Source organism: Scardinius erythrophthalmus (assembly GCF_964197995.2).
Source record: "Scardinius erythrophthalmus genome assembly, chromosome: 24".
Classification (NCBI taxonomy): Eukaryota; Metazoa; Chordata; class Actinopteri; order Cypriniformes; family Leuciscidae; genus Scardinius; species Scardinius erythrophthalmus.
In genome coordinates, this window is record NC_138244.1 from 12855263 (window position 1) to 12871168 (window position 15906).

The following is a 15906-nucleotide window of genomic DNA, read 5'->3' on the forward strand; positions in this document are numbered from 1 at the left end:
AATTTGGACTAAACCACTCAATTCATATAGATTAGTGTTAATGTTTAGATCTCTTTATGAACTTTTTGAAGCGTCAAAGTTGTAGTTGCTTAGCTGTCGATGGAGGGACAGAAATCGCTCAGATTTCATTAAAAATATTTTTATTTGTGTTGCGAAGATGAAAGAAAGTCTTACGGGTTTGGAAAGACATGAGTCTGAGTAATGACAGAATTTTCATTTTTAGGTGACTAAAACTATCCCTTTAAGATGGTCATTGAAAACATTGAAACACTTTTCTTTGTGCTTTTGTCAGTTAAATAAAGGTTAAAGAGAATGAACAAATCACAGATTATTTATTGCATTTTACAAAACTTTTCCAACTTTTCTGGAAATGTACATATACCCTGTTTTTAAAAATACTTTGATATTCATCCTTAAAAAAATACAGATAAAAAAAGTTTTTCACTATTACTGGCCTGAATTGGACTTTTTTTTCTAAGATAATTCCCCACAAACAAAACCAAATGAGATTCAACAAAAGATCTATTTTTAAACCTACATCTGGCATTGATTCGACATGTTTCACAAGCTGTAAGCCATCTATTACAAATGATCACAGAATATGTTTGTGTAATACACTAATCAGTGGCAGAAGACTTAGTATGCAAAAGTGTTGTCAGTTTTGTAGCCCAGCTTGTCGAGGTTTGGCAGGCAGGCATACTGGATCATGGGGGGTGGACCGCACATCACGATGAGCACATCGTTGGCCGGAGGCGGGAGATGGTCTTTTATCATGGCAGCATCAACAAACCCTTTGCTGTACTTCCACCCTGTCACAAGAACAGAGAAAATCTTCACAGTCGTCTCTATTGTTGGGCAGTCAAATGATCTCTACGATTAGCATTCATCTAGATATTTCTATCAGAAGATGAATTGTACCTTCAGAGGGCTTGTCCAGTGTGTACCACAGATCGAGTTTATCAGGGTGATTTCTATGAACTTCATCCAGCTCTTTACGTAACAATATGTCCTCCTCGGTCTGTGGGAGTGAAACACACTTTACAACACCGCTAACAAACATTAAATAAGGTTTACTTATGTTATGACAAATATATTAAGTGTTAACAAGGTGTGCTTATGATATGACAAATATATAACGTGTTAACACTCCCTAGGAAAATATCATTTAAAATAAGACTTTTTTTGCGTTTATTTTTCTTGTTTTCCAGCTAAAATGTACGGACACGTGGATAAATATAATGTGTGTGTGTGTGAGGAGTGAGTTTTTAAAATTGAAAGTCAGGCTTCGCTGGAGCAAGAGCTGAGAAGGTATTACTGGCTTACTGACTTACGTTCGTTTATGGATCTCTTTGTTGAATAATTACTTATAATTAATATTGATGTGAGAGTAAATATGATTTCGGATAGATCTGACACCCTTATTGAAGTTTGAAGAGAACATGATGTAAATCGGACCAAAAGAAGAATGTCCCGCTGTCAAATTCAGTGGTAAGAAATAAATGTACTGATATCCTACTTTAAGTCAAATCATTTTTTTAATGTCTGTGAGTACATTTCATATTTGAAAAACCATTGTGTTGAAGTTATTTTTAACTATTTGGTGCTTAAGAAATGTAAAATCTGGGTACCCCATGAAATATAGTAAATCTTACATATTAATGGACAAATTTAATCTTATTTTTTAATTATTCAACAATAAATAAAAACAAGATTACTTAGATACTATAGGCATCCATGCATACATCTTCCATACCACTTTTACTATGGGTCACAGGTGTGCTGGATGATTATTGACATATAGCAGGTTAATGATATTGGAGTAAAGAGGTTATGGTAATGTTCTAGGAACTTTAGAACATTAACGTAACGTTAGAATAACGTTCTACAAACCAAAAACTAGAAAAAACTCAAGAAAGCTCTTGGATTTCATCAAAAATATCTTTTTTTTTTGTGTTCCAAAGATGAACGAAGGTCTTACGGGTTTTGAACGACATGAGGGTGAGTAATTAATGACAGAATTTTAATATTTAGGTGAACTTGACTACCTTTTGGAACTATTTTCTTTGGTGGAGAAAATATGGCTTATGTAAGTCTGAAACTGTTTATCACTTAACTAAGGATGTTTAGAAATTGTTTCTGGGAAGCAGCACAAAAATACGAGGTCAAACGCACACTGAGCTCCATTTACAGTAATATATTTCCTATTTATTTTTTTAACTTGATGAGAATTTCGTCATGAATGTGACTGACCTGGTTAGCAAATATAATGGAGCACTTGGTGTTGTCAGCAGGATCTGCGGTTATACTCCTGATCAGCTGCAGCATTGGAGTGACGCCTGAAAGAATGAACGCGACATCTTTAATTAATACATATTTAGAAGAAATGTCTTGCCAGGAATTCCTGGAAACCTACTATAAATACATTGGAGCCCACTCAAAATATGTCCATCATTACCTGTTCCACCAGCAATCATGCCCACGTGTCTAAACTTCCGCACTTTAGGTTCAGATTTTTTATCAGGTCGAATAGCAAACTGCCCTGTAAATGTCAGTAAAGAAATATATAATATAATATAATATTTAAAAATGCATTGTGGATACAGGTCATGCATATAGTAATCTTAAAACAATAAGACATCGCCCTCTAGTGGCTAAATGCATTGCATCGTACAAAAAAATTGGAAATGATCGAACTAGGAAAACTGAAAATATAAATATACTGTAAGTTAATTCAAAGTATTAATAAATAATGTAATAGAGTATAAATAATGCTAAAATAACACTGATTATTCATAAGTAATAATAAACTAAAAGGAGGATTTTTCCTTACCTTTTCCATTGTATACCAGTAATCCATTTGGACCCCTAAAGTCAATGGTGTCTCCAATCTTCATATCATTCAAATACTGAGACATCTTGCCTCCATCAGGATAGTTTTTATGAGTGTTTTTATAGTAGACCTTATGTGAGATATTGAAGAAAGGGATTTTTATGAAGCCCACATATAGATTTGCAACTGCAAAATGTATTGCATCACACCTTTACAACTAGATCAACGTATCCCTGGTCTTCATCGCTGGACACGGGTGTGTACGCACGAATAACCAGATTCCCATTCACCTTTGCAGACAGGTAAACATGCTGACCTGTGACACAGAATACAAGATCCATCTTAGAAAATGAGTGAAACTCAGGTGATATTGGGTCAGGTGATTCTGCTGATGTGATAAAGGTGTAGTGAAATGCCCTACCAATAGGAAGACCAAGAACGTGAGACGGGGATGGAAGACCAAATCGGAATTTTTTAGTGTCATGAGTGATCTCCTGTTGCAAACCAAATACAAGTAGAAGTGCAATTGGGCTGCAACAATATTCTTACTTTTTCTTTTGCAGTATAAAACATATTTAAGTACGCATTTAAATTCGGACTGACCTCTTTCTCTATGAGTGGCAGTGAATATTTCAGATTAGGATCCTGCAAGGTTTTTGGAAACTTGCTTTGCTTTCGATCTCCATTGGAGCCTCTTGAGTTTAGGACGAGGAAGAGGACCGTGATCACCACAACAGATATCCCAATTAGCACAGGTACTGTCTGCAAAATACACATTAAACACGTTATTGGCACAATTGCTTTGAAATGAGTTTTGTAGGCAAATATAAATTATAATTTAATAAAAATATAGGTAAATGAAATGTATATTTATAGTAAAATTATAAGTAAATGTATGTGTAAATTATAAATGTTTAATTAAATATTGTAATTAATATCTGTTTTTTTATGCAGGATATGGATTGGATGGTGTTTAATTTATTATTTAAATATTTAATTTAACAAAATTCATCCGAATTTAACAAATTCAACATGTCGACACCACCTAACCACCACAGTTGCATTGTTTTAATGACTTCACTGTTATTCTACATTCTAAATAGTTTTGTACACAAATATAAAATGTATTTTTTTATAAAAAATGTAAGTATTATTAAGCATTTTATATAATACTATTAAGTTAATTTGTTATTTAATTATTTGCATTTATTAAGAATAATATAGGTGCGTCTAGACATTTGATAATAAACAGAGCAACTAACACTAAACTATTGGCATATTGTGCTACATTCAACATTGATTTGATAACCTGCATATGTCTGTAATTTACTCTCACCTTCTTTCCACTGCTGTCATTCTAACTAGAATAAACTCAACAGATAAGCGTTAAACTGACATGGAGGACAAGCAAGGTGCTAATTGCTTTTTGCAAGGCAGAGTGAGGAAGAAAGCAGGGAATATATGAATGTAAAGGGGGGAAATACTCACTAGAACTTGATCCATGCTGCAGTCTTATTCCTAATGTACTGTATCAGTTGATATGGTCAGGGTTCACTGTATGTGAGGTAAAAGTTGTTCATGGTTCATCTCTTTCCTGTATTCCAACCTTTGCACCATGAAATGCAGCCAACAGGAGTAGGCCCCTCAGTGGTCTCAGCCAATAGGAATAGAATATTTAAATGAGCAGAGCGTTGCCTATGGTTCTTCATGTGTGTCTGTGAATGGTGTGGGATCACCCCACTGCCTGATATCACATTCAGCGGGATGGGTCAAGGAATCTCCTCAAGTACAGCACATTAGGCCAAGGCAGTTACAGTAATAAAAACAGAAATGCCTTAATGCTTTAAAATATTTATATTCAAGTTAGCCAAGGTTGTCTAAACAATTTAATGTCCGCCCTTGCAGTCAACATTTAAACTAATCTTTGATCATCAAAATTACATATTTAAACGTGTTTTTCTTTAAAAAAAAATCTTCATGCCATAAAATTGCTTGAATATAGCTCTACACACTTGCCTCTACACCCTTGAGTAGCCTACTTCAGGACGAAATAATTCACAAAAATATACTGAATTCTGCTTATTCAGGGTTTTCACTCAGTGTCCAAATGCTTTGAGATCCAGTTCATGACGGCTGGTACTGAAGAATACACTGCAGGCTTCTGGATCCCACCACAAGGTTCTCCCCAACTCTTCACTCCCAACAGAACAACCCCAGATGTGTTTGTCTGACAGACGAGAGGTCCACCGTTCCAATGAGTCTGTGAAAAGTTCAGAAATTGACTAGCAAAATACAAATACTGAAATGTGCATTTCCAGGTGAAAATTTGCTGCATCAAGTGATATAGTTCTCCCCCAAAAAATCATGGTCACCAAAACATTCTTCAAAATATCTTTAAATGGACTGCCTAACATCTTTTATTGTTAGACCTACATTAAAGAAAGTCATAGGTTGCAACTGAAATAACATACTCTTTATGTACTTCCTTTGAATAAGTAATTACTTTGCAACAGTTAAAAAAAATAATGTTTTAAATAGTGTATACAGTATATGTGAATGCACATACTACATTCGTGACCGTGATGTTGTCATTGTCACGTGATTTACAGTCGGCTGTGTTCGAAAGCACCCCCTACAGAGCCGTTAAATATGTTTTTCAACGGCTCTGACCCCTATCGTGTGTGTGTGTGTGTGTATTAAGCTGCGGGCACCATCTTCTGGCGAGATGCGGGAATTCATTCGGCGCGACCGTCACAGTGAATTATGGGTATTCTCTTGACGTCGAGTGTACACCTTGTTGTACACTCATTATTGCAGTGCATTGTGGGATTGAATGAGTGCACTCAATAACGTCCACTATGGTTTCAGACACCACTACAAATGGCTGTCCCCTCAAATAGTGCCCTATTTAAGGGTATATGGGGTGATTTCGGACACAGCGAGCCGTCACTTCTCTGCCATCACAACTCCTCTCCCATGGCCTCATGGGATAGCAAAGTGTACAATGGATGCAAACTTCAGAATCTCACTGGAATAGTAATTCAGGTACTTTGCTGCTACAGCTTAATGAATACTGTGAATTAGTACACACTATTTTTTTCCACATACAGTCGCCTACTATATAATAGGGAAGTATGCATATAAAGATGCAGCCACAGTCTCTTCCAAGATCACCACAAGCACACATCAAGTGGTTTTGGACAGAGCTCATTTTAGAGTCATTACTGAACTTACCCACTAGAGGTCAGTATTTCTTCAATTGCATTCCCTATTAGTAAAGAGCAAGTGTCCTCACCATGCATGATTCTCCACTGCTCAGTCCAGCACATAACAAAGTAGGTGACAATCTAGTTCCGTGTTGTTGTTCACACACCGCTCGTTCCAGCACAGATATTTTTAGCCATACAGGTCTGTGCTGCCCGTGTCCTGCTAAAAAGAGTGCATAACATTCACCTAAAGATCCACAGAGAGCACAATTTGCTACAGAGAAAATATTGTTCAGGTGACATTCAAGTTCAGAAAGTTCAACTCTAGTTCAACAAGTTTTCATGAAATGTCATGTTTGCTTATGATGCACACACGCATATCAAAATCCTCCAGACTATTGTGTAACCATCACAGCGGTCAACTCGTGAAGGCAGAAGGGTGACGTACACATTTGGCTGGTCCAGCAGCGGAGGGAGGGGGAGACGTCCTGTCCAGCAGAGGGTAGACAGACAGGCTGCGTGCTTTCACTGAGATTTATCGGAGAGCTCAACTGAAGCAAAGCCACATTAAATTCGAGAGAGGATGGGTTGTAATAAGGGTTTACGTGTACTCTGATCACATCACGGGTCTGAAAAGAGATCTCATTTACTAAGGGGAATTTTCATTTTTTGGGTGAACTGTCCCTTTAAAGACACAAAATCAACATTAGTTCCTGGAACAACATTCCTGCCAAATTTCTGTTGGTGGGATGTTGATTTAGTTACTTCTCACCTGTTTCTTTAAGCCTTCTGTCGTCACTGATACAATTCTTAGAAGTCTTTCTTCCCTACAAAGAAATCAACATAAAAAGTACTTTTAGTATAGTGCCTTCATAAAAAGTTCATGTCTTTTTCAAAGTTAATACATGCGCATGGCTTTAGAAACTATGGAGCCCCTAAAGGTGTCACATTTACCCTTGCTCTGCAAAAAATCTGGCGAAATCCAGTTATTAAAGGGGTAGTTCACTTTAAAATGAAAATTCTGTCATCATATACTCACCCTCATGTTGTTTCAAACCTGTAAGAATTTCTTTCTTCTGCTGAACAGAAAGGAAGATATTTACCAGGCATATATAACCAGACAGTTTCTGGTCCCATTGACTTCCATAGTATTTTTTTTTCCTACTATGGAAGTCAATGAGACCAGAAACAGTCTGGTTACTGACATTCTTCTAAATATCTTCCTTTCTGTTCAGCAGAAGAAAGAAATTCTTACAGGTTTGAAACAACATGAGGGTGAGTATATGATGACAGAATTTTCATTTTAAAGTGGAGTATCCCTTTAAGAACGTGCAAGATGTGGAGTTTCGCGTGAGGGCAATAAAGTTCCCCATGCAGATTTCGGTCAAGTTGGTCACCCGAATTCGCAGCGCTGACCAACAGAAAGCTTCTTGGTTTGAAAGTGACTTCTGTGAGAGTGGTGATTCATACATCTCTACACAATAGTCAATGGACAATGAACCGGTTTTTGCCTGAAATTTTGTGACCGCACCTTAAAGGGGCATGGAAATGATAAAAAAATAAAAATATTAACAATAAGATGGGGGGAAAACTTATTATTCAATGCACTCTCACCATTACCTTTCCCCGAGAAACCTTGTGCAAAAGTTTTGTAGAACGCGAATGTTTTACACAAATATCATATATTTTCCGCCTAACTTGTTTTTTTCATCACCATATCCCCTTAGGGGCTCCATTAGATACAACACTTCTGGCATGTTAGCTGCTCACAGGTCATAGACACAGTGTGCATCAGTAAGGATCCACTGTGACTGGATGATCGCCCCGCTGCAGTCACGGCCTGCACCCAGACCAATGCTGACGTGCCACAGCCATGGCAGTTTCCCATCATCCTCCTCTCTCCTCAGGGCGTCCATTCCAGAGCCAGAAAAGATATCAGGCATTCCACACGGAGCTGAGAAGTCAGTGGAAGGCAAGCATGAATACTTGATGTAAAACCAAATACACCCACACAATCTGTTCAGAGATAAATTCTCATTTGTGACTCTGAATAAGTGTATATTCCCTTATTTTACACATTTTTTTGGCTCCGGCTGGATTCCACACATTCTAAAGGCCCTCTGAGACAAAGAGCCTATTTTAAAGTGGAGAACACAAAGAACAAACCAGCCTGCAAATGTGGCGAGAGAACTCTGCTGTCATAATCTGCTTCCTCCCCCTGATCTTGATATGCTGTCTTTTGGAGATCTGTGAGGAAATGTAATATTCAAGGCCTTATCATTTTTGTCATCATTTCACACAGTGTAAGTCTGTGGTTTCTGGTTACAAACTCTGTAGTGTCAAAGAAAGGCTTGGTAAGTTGAGTAAGTTGAGATGTATAAACAGTATTCATTGTGCCTTTGTTGTATCATGTACTAAATATTAAATACATGGACTATATTATATACATATAATTATATTATCAACAATCAATAGAAAACCTAAATTGATACATGAATTTGAGATGATGTTTTATATACAAATAGCCCTACACATAATGTTTATCATATGTCTTATATAATAGCCTTATATATATTATAATAAACTTTCTGTATAAATGCATGTATAGATTGCAAAACAATTAAACTTTACTGTTGACCTTTTGAGATAAATAGTAGTTAGTTAGCTAGTGTGTTTCTACTGTGGCAAACTATTTGCACATGTGAGTCACATGTAAGTCAGGTTTAGTTGTGTGACATTTAAACCCTTGCAGTGAGCGTTTCTTTGCTAATGTTGACTCTCACCTTTTTCGCTGATAAAAGAAAGGGTGGCGATGAAGCCGCGGGCAGAGATGGTGTTGTCTGTGCTGAACCGCAGAAGCATTATGGAACCGTAGCTGAGAACAGCCGGAGGAACGCTCCTGCCACATACAACCACTTAAAACACAAAAATTATAATAGCAGAGCATTTGAAAACTACATTTCCCATAATGCCGCAGTGCAAAATGTTCCTGTGTAACTGATAACAGTGTGACACTGTAACACACACACAGTGCATGTAACATTAAACCGTCAACTCTAATGTTTACATCATTAAAGATGAAATAAAACAGATTAGTTTTCTTTTAAAATATACACTGTCGTTCAAAAGTTTGGGTAGAGTATTTTTTTTTAAGCGTCAGTAAATAATTTTTTTATGTTTTTAAAGTTTTCTATTCTAAATGCTTTCTTTTCATCAAAGAATCCTAAAAAAAAAACCAGTTTCCTCAGAAATATTAAACAGCAACTTTTTTTAACATTGATAATAATAAGATACACTTTAGTTTAGGGTCCAATATTAACTAACTATTAACTATTACTTTTGCCTCAATAAACTCCTAATTACTGTTTATTAATAGTTAGTGAGGAAGTTGTTAAGTTTAGGTAGGATTAAGGGCATATGGTCATCCAGAATTAGGCATTAATATGTGCTTTATAAGTACTAACAAACAGCCAATATCCTATAGTAATATGCATGTGAATACGCAATTTAATAGTGAGAATTAAACCCTATAGTGTTACCAGAAATGTAATATATTCAAATAGAAAAATTCATAATATTACTGTTTTAGTGTATTTTTAATTAAATGAATGGAGCCTTAGTCGGCAATACATTTCTTTTAAAAACATTAAAAGGGACGGTAAACGTTTGAACGGTAGTGTATAGTTCTGTTTCAATTTTAAAAGATCAAATACTTCAATTGTAATCATCTTTTTGTACTTTACCTATTTCATCCTTGCCATCAATGTCTCCGAACACTGTGAGTGAATCATATTGGCAGTTTTCGGACTCCTCAAGGTCAAAGTCATCAAAGTCAAGCTTTAAGGCACGTAGTAAAGTTAATCCATTGCAATTCGCATGTTAGCATGTAGCAAACAGAGTGAGATGATCATGAACACAGAATGGCCCAGTCAGGTGTTTCTGGCACTGTAGATGCCTAAAATCATTCGGGCCAAAAAAAGTTATGAAAGGTTCTTAATTTGAAACAATCTGCAGCATTACAACCAGCGTTACATGACTGCAGTGACGTCACAACGTCGCTCTTTGCCGTCTAATTGAGTATCACGTTCTCTTTTGCAGTGAAACTGATCAGAGCCTCCAATCTCACTGCATGCATGCATTCATGACCGGACAGAGAGGTCATGACTGGACAGAGGGTACACCAGGTGCTGACTGGGCCAACAATAGGGCTACAGGGTTGTTTTTACCTTGACTATGTGGCCTTCTGGGGCATAGATGACCCAGTGGCAAAGGCTGTTGTTCCTGTAGGCATTCGGGTAGGCGGGGCTCCGCACAGCCACCTTGGGCTCTAACAGCACCACTGTTCCACATTCAGCTCCTGCACAAACACAAAAGGAGAAACTGGTGGAATGGAGCCCAGCCAATGGCGTTGCAGCATGGTGTCACATTTCTGTCTGGCAAGGGTCATACTGACGGGAGCAGGGTGGTGATTTGAACCTAGCTCTTACCTTCTCTGAACTTACCACTGGTGTATGGCCCCCTGGCAGACATGTACAGTAACTATAGTAACGGTCCTATTGAGATAAGCCCTCTGCTCTCTGAGGAGCCTATCTGAGCGGCTGCAGTGTGAAAACAGAATTCTACTGGGGAACGGTTGCTTGCCTCTCAACCTGACTGGGGAAATTAACACACTTTGCAGACCAGGTGATGAAACTGACAGATCATTTGGGCACAACCTGTGCTGCTAAGGAGAGCACAATGGACTACTTCCGCGTTCTAGTTAGTACATACCGGAAGTTTCCGGTTAGAGCGTTCAGCGCACCTACATACATGAGAATGCAGATTATCACATGTTTTATGGCTGCGAATTGATTAAAATAATGAATAATGGTCTCTGTATTTGAACCTGCTGAAATGTTCCTATAAATATATTTTCTTTCCAACTGTGCATTCTTAATAATAAACAGGCTAAATATATTTATCCACTAAGCTGTAGCAGTCCTATCTTCCCATTAACAGTTTTTTTTTCTCTTTCTGACATTTCATACCTGTTGTTGGGTTTACATTTTTTAATTAAATTGACTATAAAAAGGATTGCTTGTGTGCACTGGTGTTTATTCCAGTCTTTTAAAATAGTTGAATGAATGAATGCTCGCGAGGTGCCAAATGCTATTTAATCAATAATGTACACAGCGTAGAGGAGAATGACAGTCAACTACTTTGAATATTATATCATTTTGGGCATAAACATGTAAATAGTGAAAAGATTGACATTGAAAAATGACAAAAAATGATTACAATATTTAATCCAAATAAATAAATGTTCGTGGTTCGCACTGATGTTATTCATTTGTTCTCACACACTTCAGCGTCGAGGTCACTGGTTTAGACGAACACTGACACCCTGTGGTGAAATAATGGCGTATTTTTAACACCCGCTGCTTTCTCAGATCGGCTTGGGTTGGATTAAAACTTCATGTTCCGATAAGTTTGGAAAATTCTGCACGCAGACAGTAAACATCAGAATATCCCTTCTCCTGTCAATAAAAATCGTCACATTTTTAAATCTTATTGCTGACACTCATTTAGCGTTTGTACCACAATACATTGAAAGTAAACATAACCGGAAATAAGTGAGACGTACTATTTCCAAACGGAAGTGCGTCAGGAAGCTCAGTCCAAGTGGTCCATTAGGGTACTTTTTTTTTTTAATAACAGAACTGTGGATACACAGAATTGTAAATGAGACAATGCTCGAAAACAACATCATCAGGCATGTGCAAGCAAGCCCGCTAATCAAGCACACAGTATGCAAGCAAGCATGCTATTCCAAGCATCCATGCAATGTGATCAGGCAGGGCTACAATTGCACACCTCATTCTGAATTGGACCGTCACCAAACAGGCTTGAGCATACAGATTTCTTCAAACATTGTTTTGTCCCTTTCAGGAAACTTTGTTGACTTTTTTTAGAGCAGGAGAAACCAGTCGGACAGATTAAACTCACCAAAACTGAAGTCCACGCCAACACCACTGGTCTGGATGGCAAATCCTGCACCTGTGCTGCTTGCATCTGATACAAACTGTACTGTGACACTATGGGAACCACCAATAAGAATTGGAGAGGGTGGTTGACTGCCACAGAACCGCCCTGGTAAGCAAGGTCACATGGTGAAATATGCAACCACTTGCAGAAAGTAAAAGAACAGCAAAGTCATAAATTCTGTTAATGTTTCCTCCGTCACCTATTCGCCTGTCTTCATCCACGTACACAGTCAGATGATCACTTTGGCACTGTGTGTCATTCTCCAAGTCAAACTCCAAGAACTTCAGAAGAATACGTTCACCAATGGCAACTCGAATGGACCACAAACACATTCTGCACCAAAAAAATTAAAATGTAAGTTGCTGTGAAAGTTTCACTTTTTGCCTTTTGGTTGCATGTAATGTAAAATATATGTAAATATGTAAAATACTTCAGATGTAACTCACTCATTGTGGTTGTAGCTTTTGCCTGAAAGAGCTGGATTTCTGATAATGCCTTCATTTCCAGGTACAACTCCATCAGGTACACTGCACAGGGACCTTTCCACACCTACACTGAGTTCTGTAAGCAAGTAGTCATTTATTTAAAGATTTGATTTATTCGACTTACTTATTGAAACTTGGGGTTAACCAGCCCACATTGTATAGCGGCCCACCGGGAAACCTCCAGGTGCTCCAGATGGCCAGTCCACCCTTGGTAAGTTGTCTTGCTTGAGAGCAAATTGATCAGCTCTTGCTGAACCTACATTGTTTCAGTTACTAGACTAGGACCAACTCGACAACAATACCCACCTTTCCTAAGATTTGACTTGATCCATGACAGAAACATTAAGACATCAGTGAATACTCCAGGTGAGCCTCTTTTGGATGATGGTTTGATATTGTTGTCATTCCAGCTTCGGCCACAGCCCTTACCCCATGACGTGACCCCCACAGCCACCCAGCTTCCATCTTCTCTAGAGCAGAGGAGAGGACCCCCAGAATCCCCCTGGACCACAGGAGGGCAGATAGGAATTCAAAACAGAAAGTTGCAAGAGCTTAAACGCATCTCTGCTGACCTGAACCAGAGGAGTCCCATATATGTGTAATATTCAGGACGTTAGAATCAAAGTCATTGTTAGGGAGACCACTTTAGTGTCAACTTACTTGGCAGGCATCTCTCCGACCTCTCTCTGGGCCAGCACACAGGACTGTGAAGGTCTTCTGCTCAGGTCTAAGAGCTTGCAGGACATGTTTGCACTTGCTTTGCTTTAACAAGTCCAGATGCACCTCTTGAAGAACCGATGGAAGTGGCCCTCCTAAAGAGAGGATAACACTTTTTTTAAATACCTTAATTATAGTAATGAGATATTTGATGTCTTTCTCCCAATTGTTATTTCAATGTTATTCAAGTGGCTTCTCACTCTCAGTAATACGACCCCATCCACCAACAACACACATGGTCTTGGGTGGAAACCTCTCACCAGGATGAGGCAGACAAACAGGCTTAATGAAATCATCTGTCAAGAAAACACACATATGTTCATCTCTGATTCTATAGCTGATATATTGCATAAGTTAGTCTCATAGAATGACTTGCCAAAGTGAATGCGCCCATTGATCTCAAGCAAAGCGATGTCGTAGCTCATGGGAGAGGTGCGTTGATATTTTTCATGGAACATTACAGTCTTTATGTGGAAGTTCTGCTCCCCTCTGTCAACTTTTCTTTGGTTGAATTCCCCTGCTACAGCCTCAATATTGTGAAGGAAATCCCTAGGGCAAGCAGTTATATTCAAAAGTAGGTCATTTAAGTGTTGACAGGGTCAAAAGTTATGATTAGTCATGGGTGAATGAGTGGACCTACGCGGATACACTTGCAAAGCAGTGAGCAGCAGTCAAAAGCCAGTGGTCTGTCAAGATGGCTGCAGCGCAGAAATGCGATCCTCTGATCCTAAGAGACACCTGTAGATGATTGTGAAATAGATTTTTGCACACTGATATATCTACAGCATGCCTTTTGGAAATAAAATGAAGTATTGCACGATTTATCATGCGATTTGTTAAGATGAACAGTTACGTGCCAGCCACGGATGGGAACCTCGTCTAGCCGCTGACCCTCCGACTATTCTCAAAGAACGGTCAAGTGTGCCTCTTGACTTAGTAGATCCGCACTTTGCTTCTGCATATCAAGTGACAGAACAAAGGTTTGTCATTCATTTGTGGCTAGTTCACATACAATTGAATTAAACATTTTCTTACCACTGAGAGGAACAGCATAGGTCATTTCGAGACAACCCAATAAGCTAAGAAAGCCAACAAAGGTCCTGTAGGATAGTTCAGACATTCTGTTTCCTCTGCTGTCAAAGACTAAGATTGGGGTATTTATAGAGGTGATAGAGCGGTGGTCTTTTTGGGTGGTTACTCATTAACTTTACACAGGAAACAGGCGTGTTGAACAGAAGATTGCATTGTGAGTTGCTTTGTTACCCAACTTTTAAACCTAGACCCAAGGATAGTTTAATAGTCTACTAATATTAAGGATCTAAATCCAACTTAAATATTTTGTGCATCTGTGTGTCTCATTATACTGTTTCTAAAGTGTACAAAGAGCATCCGCAGAAATTTTTTTACAGCTTGTGATTCAGCTGAAAGAGAAAAGCTCCTGACAATGCTTCCCTCAATGACCAGATTGACCTTTTAATCTAAAGGTTTATTGGAAGTTGTTGGATTTTTACACTCTCAGAGAATATTGTGTACCAAACAGACCAACCAAACAGAATTAAGTTACTAGGTTACTTATTTACATTATATTGTAAATAGATTCTTTCTCTTGTATAGATTCTTTAAATTAATGAAGAGGATAGGCTCGCCGATTCTAGTCGTTTATGAAGGGAAATGGACATTATTTGTTGTATTCTGAGTTTAATGTGTATGTCTGCTGATTAATATTGCACTTACCATGAACTAGAGAAACTTTATAGTATGTTATTATTTTCAGTCATTCTGATAACTGCCACATTTAGTGCAATTTCTTGCATTAAATTAAAGAATTGTAAGTTCATGTCTTACAGTCATGCAGACAGCAATGCCAATTCACTTTGTCTTGCATGTGTCAAAGAATTTACACAAACCAGAGATCTAGTAAACAGTAGGGAAGCTCTTCTTGACACAAAAGACAATTGTTGCAACTTGCAAGATGATGGTAGGAAGCTCACCACTGGCACCGACGACACCGGACCAAACAAGGGCGGGGGTCCTGTTCTAAAATTGCCAACATATTTGTGCTTTTGTGTGCAGAGAACAAACACTAAAGGCAGTTAAGATTATCTTAAACAACATCTTAAACAAATTGACTTGTCAGGATCAGTCTAGTCAAACATGGCCACAAATCACCCCAAAAAGAAGCTACAGAGAGAAAAAGATAATACATACATACTGTTCGAACCAAACAGCCAACAGTTTTCGAAGTAAAATATAATGCTCTTTTGTTCAGTGATGTCTAAGGGGAATCTTTTGAGCCATGTTACCTGGCAACCACAGTAAACCACAGGACAGCAGTTAAGAGAAGCCAGAAAAACCTGAAATTCCTTGTTTTATAGAGGCTCCTGACAAAGTTTTTCTGATGAGAACTCACAACCCTTCCAACAACCCAGTATTTGCCAGTAACTTGATTTGCTCACTGGATTCTATGTAAGCTACTGAAAAGCTTAAGTTACACTGAATTATAATGATTAATTTTGTTCTTAAGTCACATGGTTCAAACTTACAAGAAAATTGTCAATCAGAATCGTTTTACTTATTTTTAGGGAAGTGCCGAGCTGTTTTTTGACGTACGTTTGCAAATATCGCAGACTACGTTTAGTTAGTT

General features: G+C 38.1%; 2 protein-coding genes across 3 annotated transcripts; both read right to left on the minus strand.

The window, feature by feature from the left end:
- Positions 1 to 287: 287 nt before the first annotated feature.
- On the minus strand, positions 288 to 5090 carry cyb5r2 (cytochrome b5 reductase 2). Of its 2 annotated transcripts, XM_081356658.1 has the most exons (9): positions 4319 to 5090; positions 3434 to 3592; positions 3252 to 3324; positions 3040 to 3146; positions 2831 to 2960; positions 2456 to 2539; positions 2251 to 2336; positions 919 to 1018; positions 315 to 809 (listed from the first exon to the last, which is right to left on the minus strand). In XM_081356658.1, the coding sequence occupies exons 1-9, from the start codon at positions 4331 to 4333 to the stop codon at positions 637 to 639; spliced, it is 927 nt and encodes a 308-aa protein (XP_081212784.1). In that variant the 5' UTR covers positions 4334 to 5090; the 3' UTR covers positions 315 to 636. The 2 variants fall into 2 exon arrangements, with proteins under 2 accessions (XP_081212785.1, XP_081212784.1); XM_081356659.1 differs by lacking the exon at positions 3252 to 3324 and having other exon boundaries at positions 288 to 809; positions 3040 to 3141; positions 4319 to 4564.
- LOC308684574 (ovochymase-2) lies at positions 4671 to 14388 on the minus strand. The gene is made up of 19 exons (XM_081355838.1): positions 14298 to 14388; positions 14120 to 14217; positions 13903 to 14000; positions 13639 to 13811; positions 13463 to 13558; positions 13206 to 13357; positions 12852 to 13047; positions 12507 to 12621; positions 12260 to 12393; positions 12022 to 12165; positions 10263 to 10393; positions 9780 to 9873; positions 8820 to 8951; positions 8203 to 8283; positions 7807 to 7990; positions 6809 to 6863; positions 6485 to 6665; positions 6126 to 6259; positions 4671 to 5090 (listed from the first exon to the last, which is right to left on the minus strand). Exons 1-19 carry the CDS (start codon positions 14380 to 14382, stop codon positions 4923 to 4925), a joined length of 2451 nt encoding a protein of 816 aa, XP_081211964.1. The 5' UTR covers positions 14383 to 14388; the 3' UTR covers positions 4671 to 4922.
- Positions 14389 to 15906: the final 1518 nt, after the last annotated feature.